At 47.1% G+C, this 21,860-nt stretch overlaps 2 protein-coding genes across 2 annotated transcripts; both read left to right on the top strand.

Annotated features, from left to right (window-relative positions):
• The first annotated feature begins 874 nt into the window (after positions 1-874).
• LOC135392232 (uncharacterized protein K02A2.6-like) lies at positions 875-1,630 on the top strand. Its single transcript, XM_064622952.1, has one exon. It carries the CDS (start codon positions 875-877, stop codon positions 1,628-1,630), a length of 756 nt encoding a protein of 251 aa, XP_064479022.1.
• Positions 1,631-3,057: 1,427 nt separating this feature from the next.
• LOC135392230 (uncharacterized) lies at positions 3,058-4,865 on the top strand. Its single transcript, XM_064622951.1, has 2 exons — positions 3,058-3,194; positions 4,313-4,865. The coding sequence occupies exons 1-2, from the start codon at positions 3,058-3,060 to the stop codon at positions 4,863-4,865; spliced, it is 690 nt and encodes a 229-aa protein (XP_064479021.1).
• Positions 4,866-21,860: the final 16,995 nt, after the last annotated feature.

Below are 21,860 nucleotides of genomic sequence, written 5' to 3'. Positions count from 1 at the left end.
TACTCACGCGCAAGAGTGACAGACCCGATTGGGAAACTACATAGACATTGTGACTTACTGTCGAAGTTGCTGGCTCGCTTTGTTTGTGGAACACTGTCGGAACGGCGTCAGGTTTCAATTCGTTCCTTTTTTGTGTCAATCCAAGTTGCACTTGCATGATGTTCTCATCCAGGTACACATTATCGGTGAAATGCGAGGAGCATACACGGACAGCATGAACACTCCTTGCTTCATCTGGATACCCGCTAGTGATGTAGCTGCTTCCAACTTTCGCTTCGTCTGGGGTCTGGCTGTACCTGTATCCTTGGCGTGCGAAATCAAACATCGAGGTTTTCGAAGGAAGTTTTCCTGGAGTCCGGAACGCTGCGTCGGTTTCCAAACGACATATCACGCGAAGGATGCAAGCGTAGAGATAGTATCCGCGTCACTAGAAAGTGTCACATGTGAATACGGACGACGTGCCGGAAAAAAACAAAGCAGCCCCAGACTTGGCGGCAGACGACAGCGTCCTTCACAGCGGATTAGCCAGATTCCACCTTGCGTCACGAGATGTTGTTGGCGCTGGCGCTTTCGAGGATCAAAACGAAACCGTATCTTTTAAATTCGATTCCTCATCACCCGGTCCGTTTTGGAAGGAGAAAATTTGGCAAATAGCTCGGTGGTAGTGTACCGAACACATTGGTATTGGATTCGTAACCACGGTTCCGGATGCGACAGTCCCTTTAACAGCGAAGGCAAAGTAACCAATCTGAAGCAGGAATTCAAATCCTTGTTTGAGCCAGGCATCGGTCTCGTGGTAGGTCCACCTGCTCATCTACATTTGAAGCAAGGCATAACGCCCAACTTCTGCAAAGCAAGATCTCTTCCGTATGTAATGCGCGACAAAGTGTCCGCGGAACTTGATCGGCTGTGTGAAGCGGGAGTGCTCACACCGGTGACCCATTCCGAATGGGCGACACCTATCGTGCCCGTCATGAAGAAAGATGGTACAGTAAGCATATGCGGCGATTTCAAGGTTACGCTGAACCAAGTCTGTGACGTTGAACAATATCCTCTTCCGAAGATTGAAGACATGTTTGCGTCGCTTAGTGGAGCGGGGTGCTTTTCGAAATTGGACTTACGCGACGCATACCAGCAGATTCCACTTGATGAAGACTCACAGAAGATCGCGGTAATAAACACCCATCGAGGCCTGTACAGCTACAAGTGTCTACCCTATGGCATCGTTTCTGCGCCAGCGATCTTCCAGCGTCGGATGGAATCCTTGCTGAGAGAAATTCCTGGAACGCAAGTCTTTCTCGATGACATCCTTATTGGAGAACGGGAGGCGAACTTCGGACAAACCCTGCATAAGGTTCTCCAGCGTCTACAGGACAACGGTGTTCGCCTGAGGGAGGACAAATGTGAGTTTCACATGTCGGAAATTTTGTACTTGGGACATCGCATTGACAAAAGAGAACTTCATCCCGAAGAAAAGAAGCTGAGAGCAATAGTAGAAGCGCCAGCGCCGAAAGACGTGCAAGAATTGAGATCTTTCTTGGGACTGCTTACTTACTACCGCAGCTTCATTCGTAACATGTCCTCCTTGCTCACACCCTTGTACGACCTACTGAAAAATAATTCCGTCTGAAAATGGGATACCGCCCAAGAGGTAGCATTCAAAAAGGCGAAAGATGTGTTGGTAAATTCCTGATTTCTCACACATTTTGATCCGTCCCGAGAACTTCAGCTTGAGTGCGACGCATCGCCGTACGGAATAGCAGCAGTTCTATCACACCGCATCGGTGGACAAGACAGAACAATTGTATTCAGGTCGAGAACTCTCACGGCGGCAGAACAGAACTACTCCCACCTGGAGAAGGAAGCATTGGCACTTGTTTTCGGAGTCACGCGATTAAGAGACTACCTGTGGGGACGACAGTTCATTCTCCGGACAGACCACAAACCGTTAGTAGGACTCTTCAAAGAAGGCAAGGCTGTATCATCCACGGCAGCCAGCAGAATTCAGTGATGGGCGTTGATACTGAGCGCCTACAATTACCAAATTGAATATAAACCTGGACGTCAAAGCGGCAATGCGGATGCACTAAGCCGCCTTCCCATAGGAGGAACTGCAACTAAGGAAGAACTCGCAAATGCAGAAGCAGTATGTTCTATCCAAATCCTGGAGGAAGGGCCACTGTCAGCAAAGCAGCTAGCCGACTTGACAAACCAAGATGCTACCTTGTCAGCACTCAGGAATGCCATACAGCAGGGATGGCCACATAAGCTGCAAGACAAGGCATTGCAACAGTATTGGTCTCGAAGAGATGAGCTCTCGACGGACCACGGTCTGATTATGTGGGGAAGGAGGATAATCATCCCAGCAAAAGCACGCCATGCGATGCTACTGGAACTCCACTCTACGCACTCTGGAATGGCAACAATGAAAGCAGTAGCAAGATCACTATTCTGGTGGCCCGGAATAGATGGCGACATCGAAAGCACAGCACGGCACTGTTTGGAATGTCAACAGGCACAGTCAATGCCACCATCAAAGGAACCTCTGTCCTGGCCATCGACAACTATATATAAGATGGTCACGCGTGCATATTGATTATGCCGGGCCAATCGAGGGAATGATGCTACTGATCGCAGTGGACAGCTTCTCCCGTTGGATTGAAGCAATTCCGGTTAAGAATGCTTCGTCTGTGCAAACGGTGAAGGAACTTCGAAGTGTATTCGCACGTTTTGGAATTCCACACTGCGTAGTGTCAGACAACGGCACGCCATTCACAGGGAAACCATTCCAGGATTTTGTGAAAGCTAATGGGATACGACATATTCGTACAGCCCCATACCACCCGCAGTCAAACGGACTAGCAGAAAGGGCGGTACGCACGGTGAAGGATGCGTTGAAGAAAATGAAGACTGGGGATTTGCGCACAAATGTGGACCGCTGGTTGCATTCATAGCGTCGATCACCAACCACTGTGTCCGGTAAATCGCCCTCGGAAATGCTACTTGGGTACAACATGAGGTCAAGATTGGACCTCATCAGCCTCGGAGTACTGCACAATGAGGCTATCTCAAAACCAGACCAGGCACGACCAAGCCCAGAAAAAGGTTCAAGTTCGCCAACAGGTGTGCTCCAGCCAGGGGCGCAAGTGTTCGCTCGAAATTACGGGCGAGGACAAAAATGGATTCCTGGAGTGGTACAGAACCAAAAAGGATCCCGGATGGCTGTGGTGAAAACGGCGGTCGGAGACATGACGCGTCACGCCGACCAACTGCGCCGACGACCTGCGTCACGGATCGCCACAGAGGATGACACCTGAATGTCTGACGTGGAAGTTCATAACCCAAGTCTCCTGACTCCGGTTCGTCCACCTAGAAGATCAGGACGATGCAGGAGATCACCACTACGCCACGGACAACCGGTGACATACTAAAGGGGGAAGAGTGCTGTGTGCCAGACATGCGGTTCAAAAGATGATAGCCTCGGCACCCACGCCAATGGTGCATTCCACACGGAGGGGCCCACATTCGGGGCTCCCATAACATCGGGTCAGAGTGCACCTCCGCTGTCGGGATGGACTCTCACCTCGCTTGGCAGTCGGTTTCCTTCAAGCATCAGAGCCACTCGCTCGTACTCGACATGTAGCATTATTGATCAGTATTAAATGTGCTATGTTGCTGTAACCTACTCGGATACACTTCACTAGGAATGGCGTTTCGCCCCAGTATTAAGAAAACGACATCCATGTCTCGTCGGGGGCGGAACCAGGATGTTTCTGAGGGGCGGGGGGGGGGGGGGGGCTCTTCTTTTTTTTCGGTTTAAGTTGGTCCATAGTGTCACATTTTCCATGCATACATATTCTCCGGCGTAATTTGACTCCCGAACAAGAGGTACCTGCCGAGTGCCGAGAACGTGCCACCTGCACCAAGCGGCAACACTGCAGATCAGTGGAGAAATATCATGTCCCGAAGAACGAACCAATTCCACAGCGCCTATGAAGACGAGGAGCACAAGAGGAATAATAAAGGTTTAGTTTGGTAGAAGGCATCAGAACTGTCGGTCACGAATTCTTGGGTCCGATTCGAAACATATTTGGTGCCGAAACCCAGGAACGACGACCCTTCTCGATGCCCGTTGACCTGTTACACGGCCTGAAGCGATCCCGAGCCGGGACCCGTGCAGCAGTCACTCGTACCATCAATCGACTACGTTAACCCCGGACCGGGGAGGTTTCCCTCGACGACGTTGAAGTCGACGTCGAGTACTTAGTGGCGAGGAAGGGTACGCTCCAAGGCTTAGGCGGTCTGATCCTAGCGAAGCGCAGGTCGACCAGGAACTCCAAAGCATCCTGGAATATGAGCAGCAGCTCGAAGCGGCCATCACTCGCACGAGACGAGTCCTTCGAACGGCAGTACAGCTCACATCGCCGGTTGCGCCGTCCGCCGCGCTAGGCGATTCCATTCACAAAGGATCAATTAGCCGTTCTGTTTCCTTGCCGAAGCTGCAGATTCCAAAGTTTGGATGGAAGTTGCAAGACAGAGCCAGGTTCTGGGAGCACTTTCAGGCAACGATCCACAACAACGGTGCGCTAGCTCCAGTCGAGAAGTATATCCTCTGTTACGTTACCGAAGAGGCCAGGCGCGCCATTGATGGGATCAGCCTTAGTGGAACTAATTACCAGAAAGCTGTTGAAGCCCTGAGGCAGCGGTTCGGAGGGACCGAGCTCCTTGCAGTCGAGCACATCGCTAAGCTGTTGTCACTCCGCGCAGTGCAAGGTTCCGGGGACGCGACGCACGCTACGTCAATTATTCGACGAAGTCTTGCGCCATACGAGGGTCTTGGAATCATTAGCAATTCCGCAATCTAGCTACGATGACCTTCTCTATAGGATTGTTACTCGCTGCCTCCCACCCGATCTCTTCGTGCAGTTTCGGCAAAGAAGGAAGGAATTGGCCGCTTCTAGCGAGAGCGCGACAGCGCAGACCACATAGCCCTCTACACGCACATCGTCCACTGCCGCGGAGGTTCGGGCACTGATGGGCTTCTTACGCATTCAATTGGAAGCAAGGGAAGAAGCCACTCTTCACCATCTTCGGCACACGCCACCGGTCCACGCGGAAGGCGAGCCGCCAGCTCCCCTGCCTTCAGCCGCGGCGCTTCCAACTGGTGTGCGCACAGAATCAACACGCGCGGATTGAGCTCCGCCATCACCACCGCATGATCTCCCTTCGTGTGCCCTTTGCCGCGCGTGCGATCCCCGCACGGCGGCTTGTCCAGCGCCGCTCAAACCCGAGGGAAAACGGCGAAGCCTCACGTCAGCGCGTCGATGCTTCCGCTGCTCCAAGCGGCACCACTTGGCCCGTCAATGTCGCTTTTCTGCTAGTGGGCCAACTTCACAGGGAACTGTGCCGACATTTTTCTGAAAGCCGCATGAGGAAAACACCCAGACAGCACAGCCGGTGCCTGGATTCGAACTTGGGTCACCTCCCATTCTTTAGATGTCTGCTATGCTGCTATCCACTCACGTTCCAGAGTAAAAAGTGTGGAGACAGATCTTGAATGCCCTTCGCACGCAGTGCCGGATCCAGGGGAGGGGGGATCGCCCAACCGTCCCCAACACGTCAGTTTGTACATCGGATTTCCCTCTCTCACTTCCCATACTACGCGCTTCGACAAAGAAACCGCCCCCCCCCCGAACCGAGAGCCTAGATCCGCCCCTCCTCCACTAAACCACTGGCCTACGAGGCGCGGCAAGATCTTCGGACACATTTCGAAAAAGCGTTAAAAATCATATCCATGTCTAATGACGACGAAATTTGGTACACCACCGTAGTTTTCAAAAAGCACAAACTTTAATTTACATGGCCAGCATTTTCCAAGGAACAAGTAGAAGAATGTCAGAGCCCGTGCATTTGAATGCCGTATACCTCTGTCTCTACGCTCAGCGCGGAAGCAGCTCTCCGTTCCATGCCGTACCGGGTGCTGTGCTGTGCACAAAAACGAAGCTTATCTTGCGCCACAGACACAGCGGCGAACAAACGAGCTGTTGGTGAGGATGATCCACTGGTGACACCCTGATATTGGGGGGGTCAAGCATAGCACTAAATCTCACGCAGTCCACCGCATGCACGTAGGTCATTTCATTGCATTTCAACGCTGTACGAGCCTAACGAGCGTCCAGCCGACTAACGAGCCGACTTCCACGCTGATGTCACGATGCTAGCCTTCACTTAGATATTGAACAATACAAGAGTAATAATATGAGAAACAAGAACAGAAGGTCGGAAGCGCGAACTCTCACAGCAGATCAAGCTAGCCCACGAAGCAGACGACGGTGTCGTCTGCAACGAGGAGTGAACGAGATGAAGTATCGTGTTTTTCTTTTACTTTTTTTTGTCATGACAGTTTACAGAAAGTGCCTTTCATGTCACTCGACGACATCTGCAACTTTAGTTTCGTTTTCGGGCACAGCGCCACAGCATCCGCTACGGCATGGGACGGAGAGAACTGCTTCCGCGCTAAGCATAGCGACAGCGGTATACGGCATCCAAAATACATGGAGTCCAGCATTCTTCGACTCGTACCTCAGAATATGTGTGGGGTATACATTAAAGCTTGTGTTTTTTGAAAACTTCTGACAAAACTACGGTAGTGTACCAAATTTTGGTGTTATTAGACATGCATACGATTTTAACGCTTTTTCGAAATGTGTCCGAACATCTTGAAGTTGATCGAAGATCTTGAAGTTGGAGCGAGGATGTACCTCTACGGAGCTCTTAGACGGTACAATAAAAATTACCCACATGAGTAAAATGGAACAAAGAGAGCATGCTTATTATAACAACAGAGCAGGGATATTTTGAGTTATTATAACTCATTCAATTTAGAACTGCTGTGCCAGTAAGCTTATTGCCCAAAATGTAGGCCTCGAATATCACAGTCACGTCGCCCAACTGACTTGCCGCCGTCGTGGCTGTTCAGAATATACCCCAACAACACAAGGCTGTCCTAAAGATATTCGATATACGTCAGAAGTTGGATGTTGGGATATGCTGGGGTAACGAGTTTCGTTCTACGCTCACAGGTCCAAGTGAGAGAAAGCAGGCCGCTTTGACGTCCGACAGATATGCAACCGACAACACACGGCTGTCCTATGGATATCTAATGTACGTCTGAAGCTGGATGTTGGGATATCCTGAAGATAACGAGTTTCGTCCAATATACGTACGCTCGCATGCCCAAATGAGAGAGAGAGACAGGAGTCCTCTGGGACGTCCGAAAGATGTCCATAAGGACGCTGAGCTGATGAGGGAGATACGTTTTATGAACATTTCTTCCAGCTAATGCTCCTAATAAAGCAGGCGTAATATGCTCTTAATTTTGAAGCACACATGCTATATTACTAAATGTGAATAATTTAATTAATTAAACGAAATTGTTGGACTACATTAAATTAATGGTTACCACAGTAAATGCTACGCCCAGAGCGTCGCGGACTTCTCTAGCGGGAGAGCCCATCAGTTTCTCGGCTCTCATCGTCTTTGTTCGCTTTGTGTCGGTTCTCTGACGCGTTGTGTGCACTTGCTATGTTCGAATATTCGAAGAAACACCAGTATGCTGGTTCTTTGATGTTTCCGGAAAAGGAATGGCGCGTTTATATAGAAAAATAACTGTAGAGGAGAGTGATTATACTCTCACAGCTACCTTCACTTTTTCTTGTCTGTTATATTTCGAAAATGATGGAATTCCTGATTGTGGTTTCATCACGGAATGTTGTCCCTAAATCCTAAATTGTCAATCCACATTAACGGTGCAAAAAATGCTAGTTTCACTAAATATGTCGCATCAAGCGCTTGAATCTCACAGACAAAAAAGAAAAAGAAAGAGATGAAATGCAGCCATGGGCAAGCAGCGCAGAACACTGGATGTCTGTAGGACGTCCAAGAGGACTCCTCTCTCCACCTGGACCTGTGAGCGTACATATATATGTCGGACGTAACTCGTTATCCGCAGGGTATTCCAACATCCAACTTCAGACGTACATCGGCTATCCTTAGGACTGCCATGTGTTGTTGGGATCATAGATCAACTAGTATGTCCGTTTCTGGATATCCTGAGGGTATCATTTCCGTGAGGCTGTTTCACGGATTCTCCGAATCAGCTCCGTGATGGGATGCTGTATGGATCATGTATTGCTAGAGAGATAGAGAAACGCTGGACGATGTAGCATTGCAGAAATTCGACTTTCCATGGACCAACTCAATTTCTCAAATCAAAGCAATAAGAAACACAGACGTTAACTCCTTGGTGACTTAATAGCAAGCAATTCCTAATTTCAATGTTGTTTGTGTACGCAATCGAATTAAACTTGGACATCTCACCCTTCATTTCGGCTCATAAGCGAACACGGCTCTCGAATATGTAGAAGCTCGCGAGTACACCTATGTATTGTGGCTGTTTTCTGCTTTGAAGTGAATGCCACTTCATTTCCAAAGCTTTTTGGCTGAACGGCCCAATCTCTTGTTTTTTGTGTGTTTTTTTAAACGCCGCGCTCATTTTCCGTCATGGGAAACAAAGCGGAGCAACAGAAACGACGGTGGCAGATGTTAAAAAATGGCAGAAAGACGCTAACTATTCTACTGCAAAGCCTATACTGACATCTAAAAAATAAAAAAGTAACATTCGCTGGAGATACATGCAGCATCCCAGAGAGCTCCTACTTACTTCCGTATCTCGTGGTTATGTCCGCAAAGTGGACATTCGTAGGAAGTTCGAAGCCCAGCCAAGTGGATCTCCGTAGGATATCCGCTGGAGAAATTTCATTATCCTGCGGATATCCGTCTCTTCGTGAAAGTATATCCGATTGACATCCGTGGGACATAATTTTCTGACTGGGTAATTGCGACATCGTCTTACTTACATCAGCTGGAGGAGTGTTTATTAAAATGCTTGCTTGCTGTTATCATGCGCTACATTATCTGTACGTTTCTTTATGCGTTTGCATTAGAGTCTTCGCTACAAAAGAATCGCGGCGTGGCCTGTCTGTAGCCACGGAAGTGGAGAGAGGTGCACTTATGGAAGATGAGGAGAGTCGGTTGAGGAGAGGAGGCTCGCTGCGGAGAGTGGAGTACAAGTGGAGCGCGCGGGGAGGCAGGTCACAGGGGAGAGGAGGACGGTGAGGCGCGCATGCGCTGTGAGTGAAGAGCAAAGGTCGGAAGGAGAGGGCGCCTGGAGAGCGCGGCGCGCTGGCAGTGCAGCCAGGCCTCCACAACTCTCCGCCTTCACGGCTCTAAAAAAGTTCCCACGTCATAACCACGTGGTATTAAAGCGTCAGGCATCATCGCTAGCTCCAATTGGCCGAAGGAGGTTGCGCGCGCCGCGATTGGTTGGCAACGTTTCGAAATAGCATGCTTTCGCGGGCAGTCGGTCTGGCGGGCAGTTACGAGAAGGGAAGAGTGGCAGTTGGCAGCGTCTCGACGATGCCGGTTGACACCACAGTTCAAAGAGAAGTGTCTTCGCGGATTTGTTCGTGTGTGAAAGTGACTCTGCGTACTACTCCGCGTATTTCCCGACACAAGTATCCTACGAATCTCTCCAGTTCAGAGCTGGAATGCAGTGGTGAGCTGATTCCTGGGGAACACTTTTGAGCGCCGTCGCATTTTGAAATGCAGTGACAACAGAGGTAGGATTCGGTGTCGGTGTTGACATTTCCCGTTTTGTCGTAACCTTTGACGCACTGCAAGAAACGAAAGAAGATGCTCACCGCGAAATCGCATGCACTCATGTAATGTCGTCCGCTTCTAGGAGTAGACTGTGTGTGTCTTTTGCAAGTCCGAACTTCGTTTGAGTGCAGCCTGTCAACGAACGCAACGCTTTGGGCTCTGTAGGCATGATAAATATTTCTGAGAGTCTTTTCAGATAATACGGTGCACCAAATAAATGTATTTTCTTCAAAAGCCTTGGTTGTTTTGAAATACGGTATAACGAGCGTCAGGCACGAAAACCAGTAGAAGTCGATGGGTAGCCAGGACCGGCCGAAACGTGAGCCAAACTGAGAGACTCCTGATTGGCCGAATGGTAGGCATCACCGTGCATTTTCATTGGTTGCATGCCCAGTGTTGCCTGAATTATCTCAAACTATGGGCTCTATGGGGAGCTGTGTGGCCTGGTGCAGCTATAGGGGTCGACAGGTTCGGTTGTGTATGCGTGAGCGCGCCATGGGTTATGAAAGCTGTTCGGAGGAGCGGCGGCGGAAGAAGGCTGAGGCTGTGAGACAGCGCCGCCAAGCTGAATCGGAGGATGCCCGAAAGGCTCTTTTGGCTTCGGATGCTGTCTTGCGTTAGCGTTGTGTAGGGTCGTGTGAAGGGTTTTGTAGCGTTTGTGAAGGGTCGTTGAAGGGTTGTGTAGTGCTTTGAAGGGGAGTTCCCAAAGTGTTTTCAAGTTTTAACGCTAACGCATTTCCGTCGGATCCACAAATGGACCGACCATCAATTTTTTTTTCTCATTTCATATTGCACCACAGAAGCTCGCATGCGGTTTCCACGTTCTCAGGTTACGGACACCCGGGATCTATGTATACACTACAGCTTTCTTATTTAAAGCACTAGCCCATTTTTTATTAATTATTGCAATTAATTTTGAAAGCACACTAACACTGACGCTTGCTGTTCAAACAATATTACGTCGAAGTAAGCCATGCACCGCAAATACATATCCGCAGTGCAGTTTTTGAAGGAAAAAGTGTCGTGGATTTATGGAAATTTTGGCCCACTTCTCGTGACGCACACTGTATACTATACTTAATATACTGAGTAGGGGAAAAAGCGGAATGTCTTTGGATGCCCGTAGTGTATGAGTTTATAATTCAAAAGTCGCTATGTACCAGTACTGGACAGCTGTAGCATCCCTATTGGGCCATTAGCGGCAGCGCACTGGTATACGCATCCAGACCCCCAAAACCCCCAATTTTTGTCGACACCCCTAAATTTGTTTCTTTACCACATACCTGTAATAATGCACCCTTTTTTTTTTTTTTTTTTGCGACACCCCGCCACCATGTTTGCGATTCTGAATAAAGTACTGTACGCAACGTTTAAGTGGGCGGCGTCAAAAGGTCACCGTTAATCCTCTCATACCTTCAGGGGTGAAGCAAGAAAATTTGCATGGCGCACACCTTATTGCGTGTAATATAATTCCTTCGAAAACCTTGTGGTGGAAGGGCCGGAGACAGAGGGTAGCCGAGGATTGATCCCCGGGGCCCATGCATGATCCAAGGCCCGACGGTTCTTAGCACCAGGAGACGTGAGGAGGGGCCCGGGCGCCACTCCCGGGGCCCGTAATTTCTCTCGTCCGCCTTGGGTGTAACTGAGTTGAAGTGTGTAGCCTGAAATGCGGTTGTAAACAAGGTATATATAGACAGGTAGCGAAACACCGATAGGGTCCTGCGTCTTCAGAATGACGCCATGATAGAGACCGTCAGCGCCATCCGTCCGTTGCGCGGACTACTACGATTGTAAATAAATGACGTCAGAGGTGACGTCAGCAGTAGGAATAATAAGCAGTGCATAATTAGCCATGACGTGTTTAGATTCGCGCACTTTGTATTCCCTTTCCCCGACCGAACCATACCAATCGTCCAGGTCAACAATATACCAGACGAGAACAGAGAAAAATAAATCACATCAGGTTTAATGACATATATCAATTCGAAACACATATAGTTATCGCAACTTTTGACAACTCCAAACAGAAGGGTATCGTGATGACCACGCAGAAACTAGGGAGGTTCTTAAAGGGACTCTGACCAGAAGTTGTGGGAGCTCTTTCGTACTTGCAGTCGATAAAGCACCCAACAAGTACCCTCCATGCAAAAATTCACGCATTAAAACCGCACAGTTTCTCTAAACTCGAATTTTAAACATTCGACGTCATCCGAGTGCAGCACGCCTAGCGTCAAACCGAGAAAACATACGTTTATATAGAATATCCACCCCTGCCCATCATCAAAATGACGTCAACACGAGGGTCACTGGCAACACCCACAATTGGCTCAAACGCGTCACGCGGTCACACAATACCCTGTCAATTCCCTTTATGAAATGGCATTTATATGTTAATATGCTTTTGTTACAGAATCTCAAAAAGAAAAATATACCCTGCATTTAACACATGCGGTAGGTTCTACGATTGCCTTTTCAATCCGCGTTCTGTTGTTTTGCGTTCCATATGGTTCCGTATCCGGTCAGCTGCAATGGCTGCCATATGACGAGCTTGCGAACTTGTGTGATTCCCGGCTCATCTTGCCTTTTTCGGGTCATTGGGTTGGTGTTGAAGTTGTTCGCCATATTCTGAACGTTTCACCTATGATTGCGGCGTACTGTTCTTGATCTGCTACGAAGCAACGAACCGCAACGGCAGTCACTCGCCTCAGCGAAATTCTGTCTGCTACATATCAAAGGAGCACCGGGACCTGATGATGTACTGAAAATGCTGAAGTTGAATTCGTTGAACCTTCATCTAAAGAAACCAAGTGTGCTCTCGTGTGGTTCTGACGGAAAACCAGTTTCAGCAAGGTTAGCACATATATTTTTCAGTTCTATAAGTCTACGCACTCAAAACGATGCAAGTGCATCCCATCATTCTCGTAGCTGTTCTGTAACACGTATGCTTTCTTACGTATCCCACAGAACCCTCCGCTTCATGAACCCAGTTATACTTTATGTGACCCTTCTGATGGCTCCTTACTAGGCTGTGCCGCTCTGAAGTATTGAGATGACGAAAGGTCGTGGGTGCTGCACCTCTGCTTTCGAAAGATGAATCAGTCATTCCACACTGTGCTTACTAGCCTTGTATCGAGTATGACAAATCCGACAGACCTGGACTGCCTTTTTCAAGGAAGTTTGAAGTGTAAGTATGTGTTATATTGGTTTCACATATCCCCACCACATATTGAGTGTGTATATCGCTGTAGTTTTGATGCTATAGCATATCTAGCGTACATTATTATTGAACACCTAGTGTGGAAAGCTCGACACCAGCCACACAACGCCAACAATTGTTTCAGCCTTTTCTTCGACTGTTTATTTTTATTATAATATATTTTAGTATAATCGTCTGATTTTTAATAGTCACAATTTTTCCATGGTTTTGGCGCACTATAACCTGAGCTGCTTATGCGCCATTAAAATTGAATCATCATAATAATTTGTAACTGCCATTATTCAATCGAAGTGCCATGTTTCAGGTGGATACAATGGTCAGAGATATTTTTTGCTTTCGTTCTGGAGTTGCTCATTTCAGGAGAATCGTCACTGTGAAGTTTCTTTTTGGAAACATTAAGATGACTAAAACCAAACACTTTTCTTTCAGAGCATCCTTTATGCACCTGCATTTCAATTAAGATCTGTGTTACAAGAATGACAGACCACTCAACAGTCATGAACATTTGAAGGTGTAAGTGCTGGAACAAAGATGCGTTAATCTGTGTGAAAGGTGCTTTGAAAGGGCATAGGTCACAAGCTAATTTCTGTCTGCAGAAGAGGTGTCAACTATGCTCTTTCTATCTACTAACCTGCTCCACTTTAGGGTTCCCTGTAAACCAATGGAACACATCGTATACCAGCACGTTGTTAACCATGTTGAGTCTATCAATTTCTTGTTTTAAATTCCAGCATTGCTTTAGAAAAGGGTATTTAGGCAAAACTAACATAATTCGGTCACAGCATTTTGAACTGTCTTGATTTCTGGGTCCACGTAGATGCAGTATTTTTTATTTTGTAAGGGCTTTTGACACTGTGCTTTATGCTCGCTTGTTGGCCAAACTAGCTGCATTAAAATTTGATCCTGCTACCATTAACTGGATATGCAGTTTCTTGACCAACCGCAACCGTGCCAACAATTCGTGAGGAGAACCTATCATATCGCCACCATGCAGCGTTTGTCACGTTACATTTGCATCTCATTTTAATCTCGTGTGAAACAAGGCCTTGAGGTGATCGGTCTTGTATAATTACACGCCTCTCCCCCCTGTTATGTAGCACCACACGGTTCTTCAACCTATGACAGATAACTAAATATATTGCCAAGTAAATTGTTTACAAAGCTCATTACGCCCATTTCACCACATTACTGCAAGCAATTGTTAGAGTAGTGGCCCAGGGTATGAAACTCGCCACTAATCATCATTCAAACAAAGTTCATAATGTAGAATCCTTTACTCAAAACACCGACTTAACACAACGATTGATAACAAAGAGAGTGAACATTTCATCGCCTATCCGGGTGGCGTCATCGCTACAACAGAGAACAGTCAAAAACAACATTGAAGGAATCAAATCAGTGGTGTGCATTCCTTTCATCCAACGTGTTTCATACGCCATTTGAAGGGCACTCTGCCCATCAGACATTAAGACTGTGCATATAAAGTTAAGTGCATATACCGGGTGTCACAGTTAAATCCCCGGGCTAAATAATTCGCGAACGGGTGCACCAATCCACGAGCTTTCTTTTTTACAAGTATCTGTCCGATACCACCTACAAGCTGCACGCCGTGTGGATTAGTGGGAGGCGCTCATTATTAAGATAAAAATGCAAATGAGTTAAGTAAAAAAGCGTAACTTCTAAAGCAGGGCGCTGTCGGCATTAAAATGGGTACTACCCCTTTTGGGACCTTCAGTGGACACCTTTTAGAGAAAAATCTGCCACCGAAGCGGGTCATTTGTTGCAGTAATTAATTAGTTTCGGTTTACGTATTTTTGTCGCGGCTTGTCGCTGCGAAGCGCAAAAGGACGCTCTTTCACTCCCTTATCCATCAATGAATTACGTCCTTACACCAATGAATTACACCAATGAAATACGCCCTTTTGCGCTTCGCCGCGACCAGCCGCAAAAAAAAAAAAAAAAAACGTAAACCGAAACAAATTAATTACTGCAACAAATGACCCGCTTCGGTGGCAGATTTTTCTCTAAAAGGTGTCCACTGAAGGTCCCAAAAGGGGTAGTACCCATTTTAATGCCGACAGCGCCCTGCTTTAGAAGTTACGCTTTTTTACGAAACTCATTTGCATTTTTATTTTAATAATGAGCGCCTCCCACTCATTCACACGGTATGCAGCTTGTACGTGGTATCGGACAGATACTTGTAAAAAAGAAAGCTCGTGGATTGGTGCACCCGTTCGCGAATTATTTAGCCCGGGGATTTAACTGAAACACCCTGTAGACTGTGATGCCACCTACGTTGGCGAGACAGACAAAAGACGTGGGACAAGACTAGAAGAGCACACAAGGGCCAAGGCTTCTAATGTTACTCAAACCAGGACCGAGTTAGTCTACCTTTGTTGGCCTAAGGGACATGTATTTAAAGGGACCGAAAAGTGAAAAATAACCCCCATATTTTTGCCCACTGTCGTGCACAACATCGTTGTTTGATAAGACACAGAAAGCATTACTTCTCAATTCGGCATATTTTTTACGTATAAATATTTTGAAGATTGCCGGAACATGGATGGTGCTGCCAGCGAACGGCGAAAAAGAGCAACTTGGGTTTCGGGTCAGGGCTCCCAGGGATTGGTCAACCCTTACCACGTGAGAGTTGATTTTGTAGAGAACAAAGTTCACGCACATTATCTTACAGCTAAACGACATTTTAAAAATGACTCTCACTTCCATAGCTTTTACGTTGATAAAGCATTCCGCTACTTCGCCGCTAGGAGCTACGATCCGCCGCCCGCCGCGCCATCTGCAAGGCCATCTGTGTTATCGCGTTTATTGTTTACGTCGTGGGTGGTCATGTTGGTCGCGCGAAGCACAAAGTATAAGTGAATGACATGTTCGTGGCTGTTGTGTCAATTATTCGAGAGACCTACATATGCCTGGTGTAGTTTTGGTGTTGGGGGATGCAAAAATCATGTTCGTTCACCATCGGCGGCGGGCGTTTTCTACCACAAGATTCAACAGGAGAGTGCGCGAAAACGAATGTGGTTCGAAACACTCGGTTATTAGATGCAGCAGTCGTGTCGTGTGTGCTGAGCTCATTTTGCTGCAGATGACTACGAATATGCCGTAGAAGGCGAATTGCGAAGACGTAACGATTGCACTGATGCTCAGTACCCAGTGATTTTGGTTCACCGAGGTGAAGAGTTCAACACAACGTCTTAGGTACGTACAGGCGTCACACATGTATAAATGATAATATAGCGATGACGTATTCCATTTAACTTATGTTATCCTACTTGTCCCGTACTCAACATTGTCAACATCAACAAATTTAATTTTAGGGGCCTTCCAGTGTTGAAGTGGCGCAAGACTGCTTCGTGTGTGTGTGATCCAGGCACTCAAGTTGACATGACAGAAATAGCTGAAAGCAGGTATGCAAAGTCCACAGATGGAAGCACTAGATTTGTTGCAGACTTTGTGACATTTTTTGGAGTCTTTGGACAGGTGCAGAACATTAGTATGACGTCAACAATAGAAGAAACCGATGAGTACTACTAGCTTGTTTGAAGGGTACTAGAATACTTCCTGTTGAGGTGTAGTTATGACTTCATGACTAAGGAACGCTAATTTTCTAGAGAAGCATCCTCTACACTTGAATGCCCTATGAAACCGCGAACGTTCATTGTCTTTGAAGCCCCAGTACTGGAATTGTTCAATGTGTGTCAGAGCTGTAGTGAGCCATGCAAGGTTATCACATCATATTGGTCCTAAATTTGCAGAGTTCCCCTATCTCAGACGCAACTGTCATTTCTCTTTATTGCTCTTCCGATCTTACCTTCTGAGAGATTAGTGTGGTTCACCATACACTGCATGGGCACTGCCTTTCTCTACTCATGCTTTCGGTTTCTTGTTCTGTTGAATAAATATTCACTTGAGTTTGCAGCCATCACGCTGTCTACTGTGTTTGGCCCTCATCTATACTGATGTGCTATAACGGTATAGCACATCAACATGCCAACAACCTACCAACAACTACCAAACAACCTTGCCTAGTCCTACTTTTGGATGGAAACTACACGATGTGGTAACATCCACATATATAAAGTTTTTGTCGACGGAGATTTGCTGTTTTTGTACAACCTTCATTGTACATTTCTTTTGTCTCACTTAGCATGCCTGAAGAAAAGTTCTCATCTTCATCAAGATTATAGTTCCTGTAATCTGACCAACAGAGAATACAAAAGTGAACAAATGGTAAAATATAACAGATTGTTAAATTCAAAAGCAAAAGACAAAACTGTTTATACGTCTCTTGTTTATTTTGTTGCAGGTTTTACAACTCTATCAAGTATGTCAAAACATCAGAGGGCAGGAAGTCCTACTCTGTTTCCTAAATCCCTGGACAATAAATAGGAAAGATATAGTAGTTTGAGTTGTGACAAAACGTTGCTTCTGCTCTTATATTATATTTCAATCAAATGTTACGATGCATTTGTAGTGTACACTGAAGCCAGTTTCAATTTGCAGGGCTGTCAAAAGTACTTTACAAAAGTACATCTCAATTACAGTAACAGAGAACTTATGCAATAAATTATTTAGCCATTTTGGAGTACTGTGCACACCAATGGTGCATGGTTAACTTTGAACCCAGATCAAGGGTTAATAATAATTGAAGTCAGCCCTCAAGTCCTCCTTTACAAATGTGAGTTGGTGACGTGATAATGAATCAGTCACAAGTACTCCGTTTAGCAAAACAGAGTTAATTAAGTGTTAAATCCCGATCTTGGTTCAAATATTAATTGACATTTGGAAACATGGTCACTAAGAAGTGTACTAAAAGGTTATGGACACAGTTCAGCTGAATGACACTGATGAAAATTATCTTACTTACTCCTCACGTATACAATTGAGACATGAGTATAACCTAGAAATACATCTACGCCCACAGGTTACTTAACCCTCCAGGAACAAACTAGTAATTATAATATGCTGTGACAGCAAAGAAAAAGGAATGAGAGAAACTTGCAGCAAGCACGAAATGAAAATATGCTGACATCAACATTTCTACAAGTCTGCTAACTGATGGGAAAGCATCCCTAATTGCATGCATGACGCAGATCGAGAACCAGTGGAGTACTTTCTATTGTATTTTCTCGGAGCACCCCATATCCTTCTTGTGAATGGAAGACCTCCTCCAACCAGGTGGTATAACGGAATTTCCTGCAGAAATAAGGGTTCTCCGTCCAGTTTGCTGTTCAAGTAGCGCGTAAAGACCACACGGCGCTGCCGTGTATATTGCCATGCTCTTCGGTTTCTCGGATGTATGTAAAAGACACTTGCAGTACTTCGGTGTCAAGGCACAGTAGTTCGAAATATTCGTCAGTTCTGATACAATTGTCTGTCTGCCTTCCACACGCATTCTCTACCTCTCAGCAGCAAAAACCGTAGTATCCATCCCTAGTATCCGTCGGTTTGCATTTCACACATGAACACCTGCACGACGAAAAAACAGCGCTTGTTTCGGCTTACACAAGTGCTTCTCCCTGATACATGGAAATTTCACAAATCAGTCCATGTTCACGGCACGGTGAGCTACTGCTGAGGACGAGTGTGACTCCGACTAATCTCTGGACGAGGAATCTTCTGCTGCGAAGAACACAGTTCTCGAATGCGGAATTCCAGCACACTCATGTTCAAGAGGCTCGACATTCTCGACGTAGAAAGTGGTCACAAATGCCCACTGCCATTTTCGTTTTCGCCGGATTAGCGCCCGGAAGTGCGCGTGTTACATGCGTCCTCGACAGATGGCGCGGGGTCATGCAATTGTTGACAGACTGCTCGGTTTCCTACTAGGTCCCTGGACATGCAATTATGGAAAATTCGATTACAGAAAAACTACAGCGATTTCAGCGGAGTTCTTTGATATTTGAACTTTTGAAAGTTCAAGCTTTTCGCTGAACATAAAGTTTCGATAGGTTTATATTCACTTTTCGGTCCCTTTAATTTTGATAGTGCGGTAACCTTTGCACATGACTAGCGATGTGGCACTAGAAAATTCTTTAAGTTCTGGTTTATCAGACGTGATGTATCAGCCTGTAATACAAACTGTGGCCCCTCTATCGAATGTGTATGATGCCCTCTTAGATAAGTAGGCTGGTGTACTCGTCTTTGGCCTCGGTTGTACTGATGATGCCACCCGGATAGGCAGCAAAATGTTTACGCTCTGTTTTTAATCGTTGTGTTAAGCGGTGCTTGCAGTAAAGGATGTTACATTATGAGGTCGTCACCCGGCATTTGGAATATATTTTCAAATAAAGTTGTTGTTTTAGAAAGCTCATTACATTGTAGAAATCATTCTTAGTTCCTATTGTTTAGGGGATACCATTCTTGCAATCACATGAAGCGCTGAAGGGCCAATTTCGAAAGTAAAGGCAATCTGATTTATGTTCTAGCCGACATGGCACAGCGTATGCACGAGGTAGCTACATTTCAGGAGCCTGAGAACACTCAAAGCAATTAGTGTGCTAGCATTGGATAGTTGCTTTTGCTAGGACAACTAAGAAGGGTGGATAAAAAGACAATTGCAACCTGTTTCCACAGAAGACATTCAGATTCATTAGCAATTTCCTGCAAGAGAGCTAAGGCTTTTCCAGATTACTAGAACATGGCTACCTGATTGTAGATAACAAGAACTCATACACCAGAGGTCAGTGTTACACACACCCTGCTGTCCATCACAACAGTTAAAAGGCGTGACCCCCTAAACCTGCACAAAATTCCTGGAATGTCTTCACTGGGCACTGTCGCTGTTCCTCTCATAAGGTGCTCTCTATGAACCTGACTCCCAGTTCTGGATGCACTGCCTGAGGTAACATCAGCATGCTTTCCCGACATGAATGGTCGCAACTTCTGTGAGCAGTGTTGTATTACTGAAAGCAATATGAAATGCTATGCCTTGACAGGTTATGATATTGCCACGAATCATCATTGCGAAACTTCCAGGGCAAGCACGAAACGGTACATCTCATCCCGGCGCATGCTGAAGAAGAAGCAAGAAGCTTCCAGACACATCGCCTGCCCTCCGGCAAACGCACGTGCTGTTTCTAGACTTTTCGGCGCGACGCTTAAATGCTTGTGCGCTCCGAGCTGGAGCATTCATTCATTCTTTGGACTCAGTTGTGTTCAGAGAGCTATCACTCTTGTGTTTTGCTACCAAGTAGTCTAATAAACCGTTCGCTGTTTATTCGACGACTCGCCGACCCATTTCGCTTCGTGACATTTCTGGTGGAGGTGCGGGGCATCGATCCCCGTACCTCTCACAATCCCTCTCTGAATGCCCTCACGAAGGACGGATCCACGTTTATCTGGAGTGAAGCCCAGCAACAGGCGTTTGATGAATTGAAGACGCGTCTACAGACCGCACCCGTGCTTGCCCACTTTCGATCCAAACGCCGAAACAGAAATACACACCGACGCAAGCAACGATGGTCTAGGAGCCGTGCTCGTTCAACTTCACGACGGCGTCGAACGTGTCATCGCTTACGCAAGCAGAACGCTAACCAAGGCAGAGAAGAACTATTCGACGACGGAAAAAGAGTGCCTTGCACTCATATGGGCCATCACAAAGTTGGGCCCCTACCTGTACGGACGGCCGTTCAAGGTGGTAACAGACCACCATTCTCTGTGCTGGCTGGCTGGTTTAAGGGACCCCTCAGGACGCCTAGCGAGATGGAGCCTCCGATTACAGGAGTATGACGTAACCGTCACGTACAAGTCAGGAAGAAAAAAACAACGACGCCGACTGCCTGTCCCGAGCACCACTCCAGCGACAGGACAACAGCCTCGAGGACGACGACGCTTTCCTCGGTCTAATGAGCGCGACTACTATGTCTACCAAGCAGTATAACGATCCCGAATTGAAGACACTCGTCGACTATCTGCAGGGCCGCGCCGACAATGTTCCTCCCATCTTCAGAAGGTCACTCCCAAGTTTTTGTCTACGTAATGATGTTCTCTACAAAGAAAACCACGCACCACAAGGCGCTACGTGGCTTCTCGTTGTGCCTGGGGACATGCGCATCGAGATTCTTGAATCCTGCCACGACGAACCGTCATCAGGTCATTTGGGATACAGCCGGACACTGGCCCGTATAAGGGAAAAGCACTACTGGCCAAAACTGGCCAAGACCGTACACCACTACGTAAGGACGTGCCGGGAATGCCAACGACGAAAAACGCCGCCGGTACGACCTTCTGGGTACCTTCAGCCAATCGCACCGCCGTCGGCGCCGTTCGAGCAGATTGGGATGGATCTACTCGGGCCCTTCCCACGTTCGTCTTCCGGAAATCGTTGGATAATCGTCGCCACCGACTACCTGACACGCTATGCTGAGACTAAGGCACTTCCACAGGGCACAGCAACAGAAGTGGCGAAGTTCTTCATCGAGAACATCGTACTACGGCATGGAGCTCCGACCGCCTTAATCACCGATAGGGGAACGGCATTTACAAGCAGGCTAACACAAGAAATCCTTCGACTCGGCCACACCGCTCACCGGAGGACAACGGCGTACCATCCGCAGACGAACGGGCTCACCGAACGCCTAAACAAAACCCTTGCTGACATGATATCGATGTACGTCGACGTCGAGCACAAGACATGGGACGAAATACTGCCTTACGTCACGTTCGCCTATAACACGGCTGTCCAGGAAACAACGGGATTCACACCGTTCCGCCTCGCACACGGCCATGACGCATCGACTATGCTGGACGCGATGCTGCCCCACGAGCCCAGTGATGTGGAAAACGACGCTCTGGACTTCACACAGCGAGCAGAAGAAGTCCGCCAGCTGGCGAGACTACGGATTGGTCAACAACAACGCGTCGATGAAAGAAGATACAATTTGCGCCGACGAGACGTACGTTT

The sequence above is a fragment of the Ornithodoros turicata genome, chromosome 4, assembly GCF_037126465.1.
Source record: "Ornithodoros turicata isolate Travis chromosome 4, ASM3712646v1, whole genome shotgun sequence".
Classification (NCBI taxonomy): domain Eukaryota; kingdom Metazoa; phylum Arthropoda; class Arachnida; order Ixodida; family Argasidae; genus Ornithodoros; species Ornithodoros turicata.
The sequence above is the reverse complement of the archived record's forward strand: the minus strand, read 5'-3'. Positions and strand labels throughout refer to the sequence as shown.

What these genes read in the sequence shown, in the direction of transcription:
- LOC135392230 (XM_064622951.1), top strand. Translation starts at nt 3,058, where the DNA reads ATGAGGCTATCTCAAAACCAGACCAGGCACGACCAAGCCCAGAAAAAG. An exon ending in AAAAATGGATTCCTGGAGTG is followed by an intron (nt 3,195 to 4,312) that starts GTACAGAACCAA and finishes GTCTGATCCTAG; the next exon opens with CGAAGCGCAGGTCGACCAGG.
- LOC135392232 (XM_064622952.1), top strand. Translation starts at nt 875, where the DNA reads ATGCGCGACAAAGTGTCCGCGGAACTTGATCGGCTGTGTGAAGCGGGA.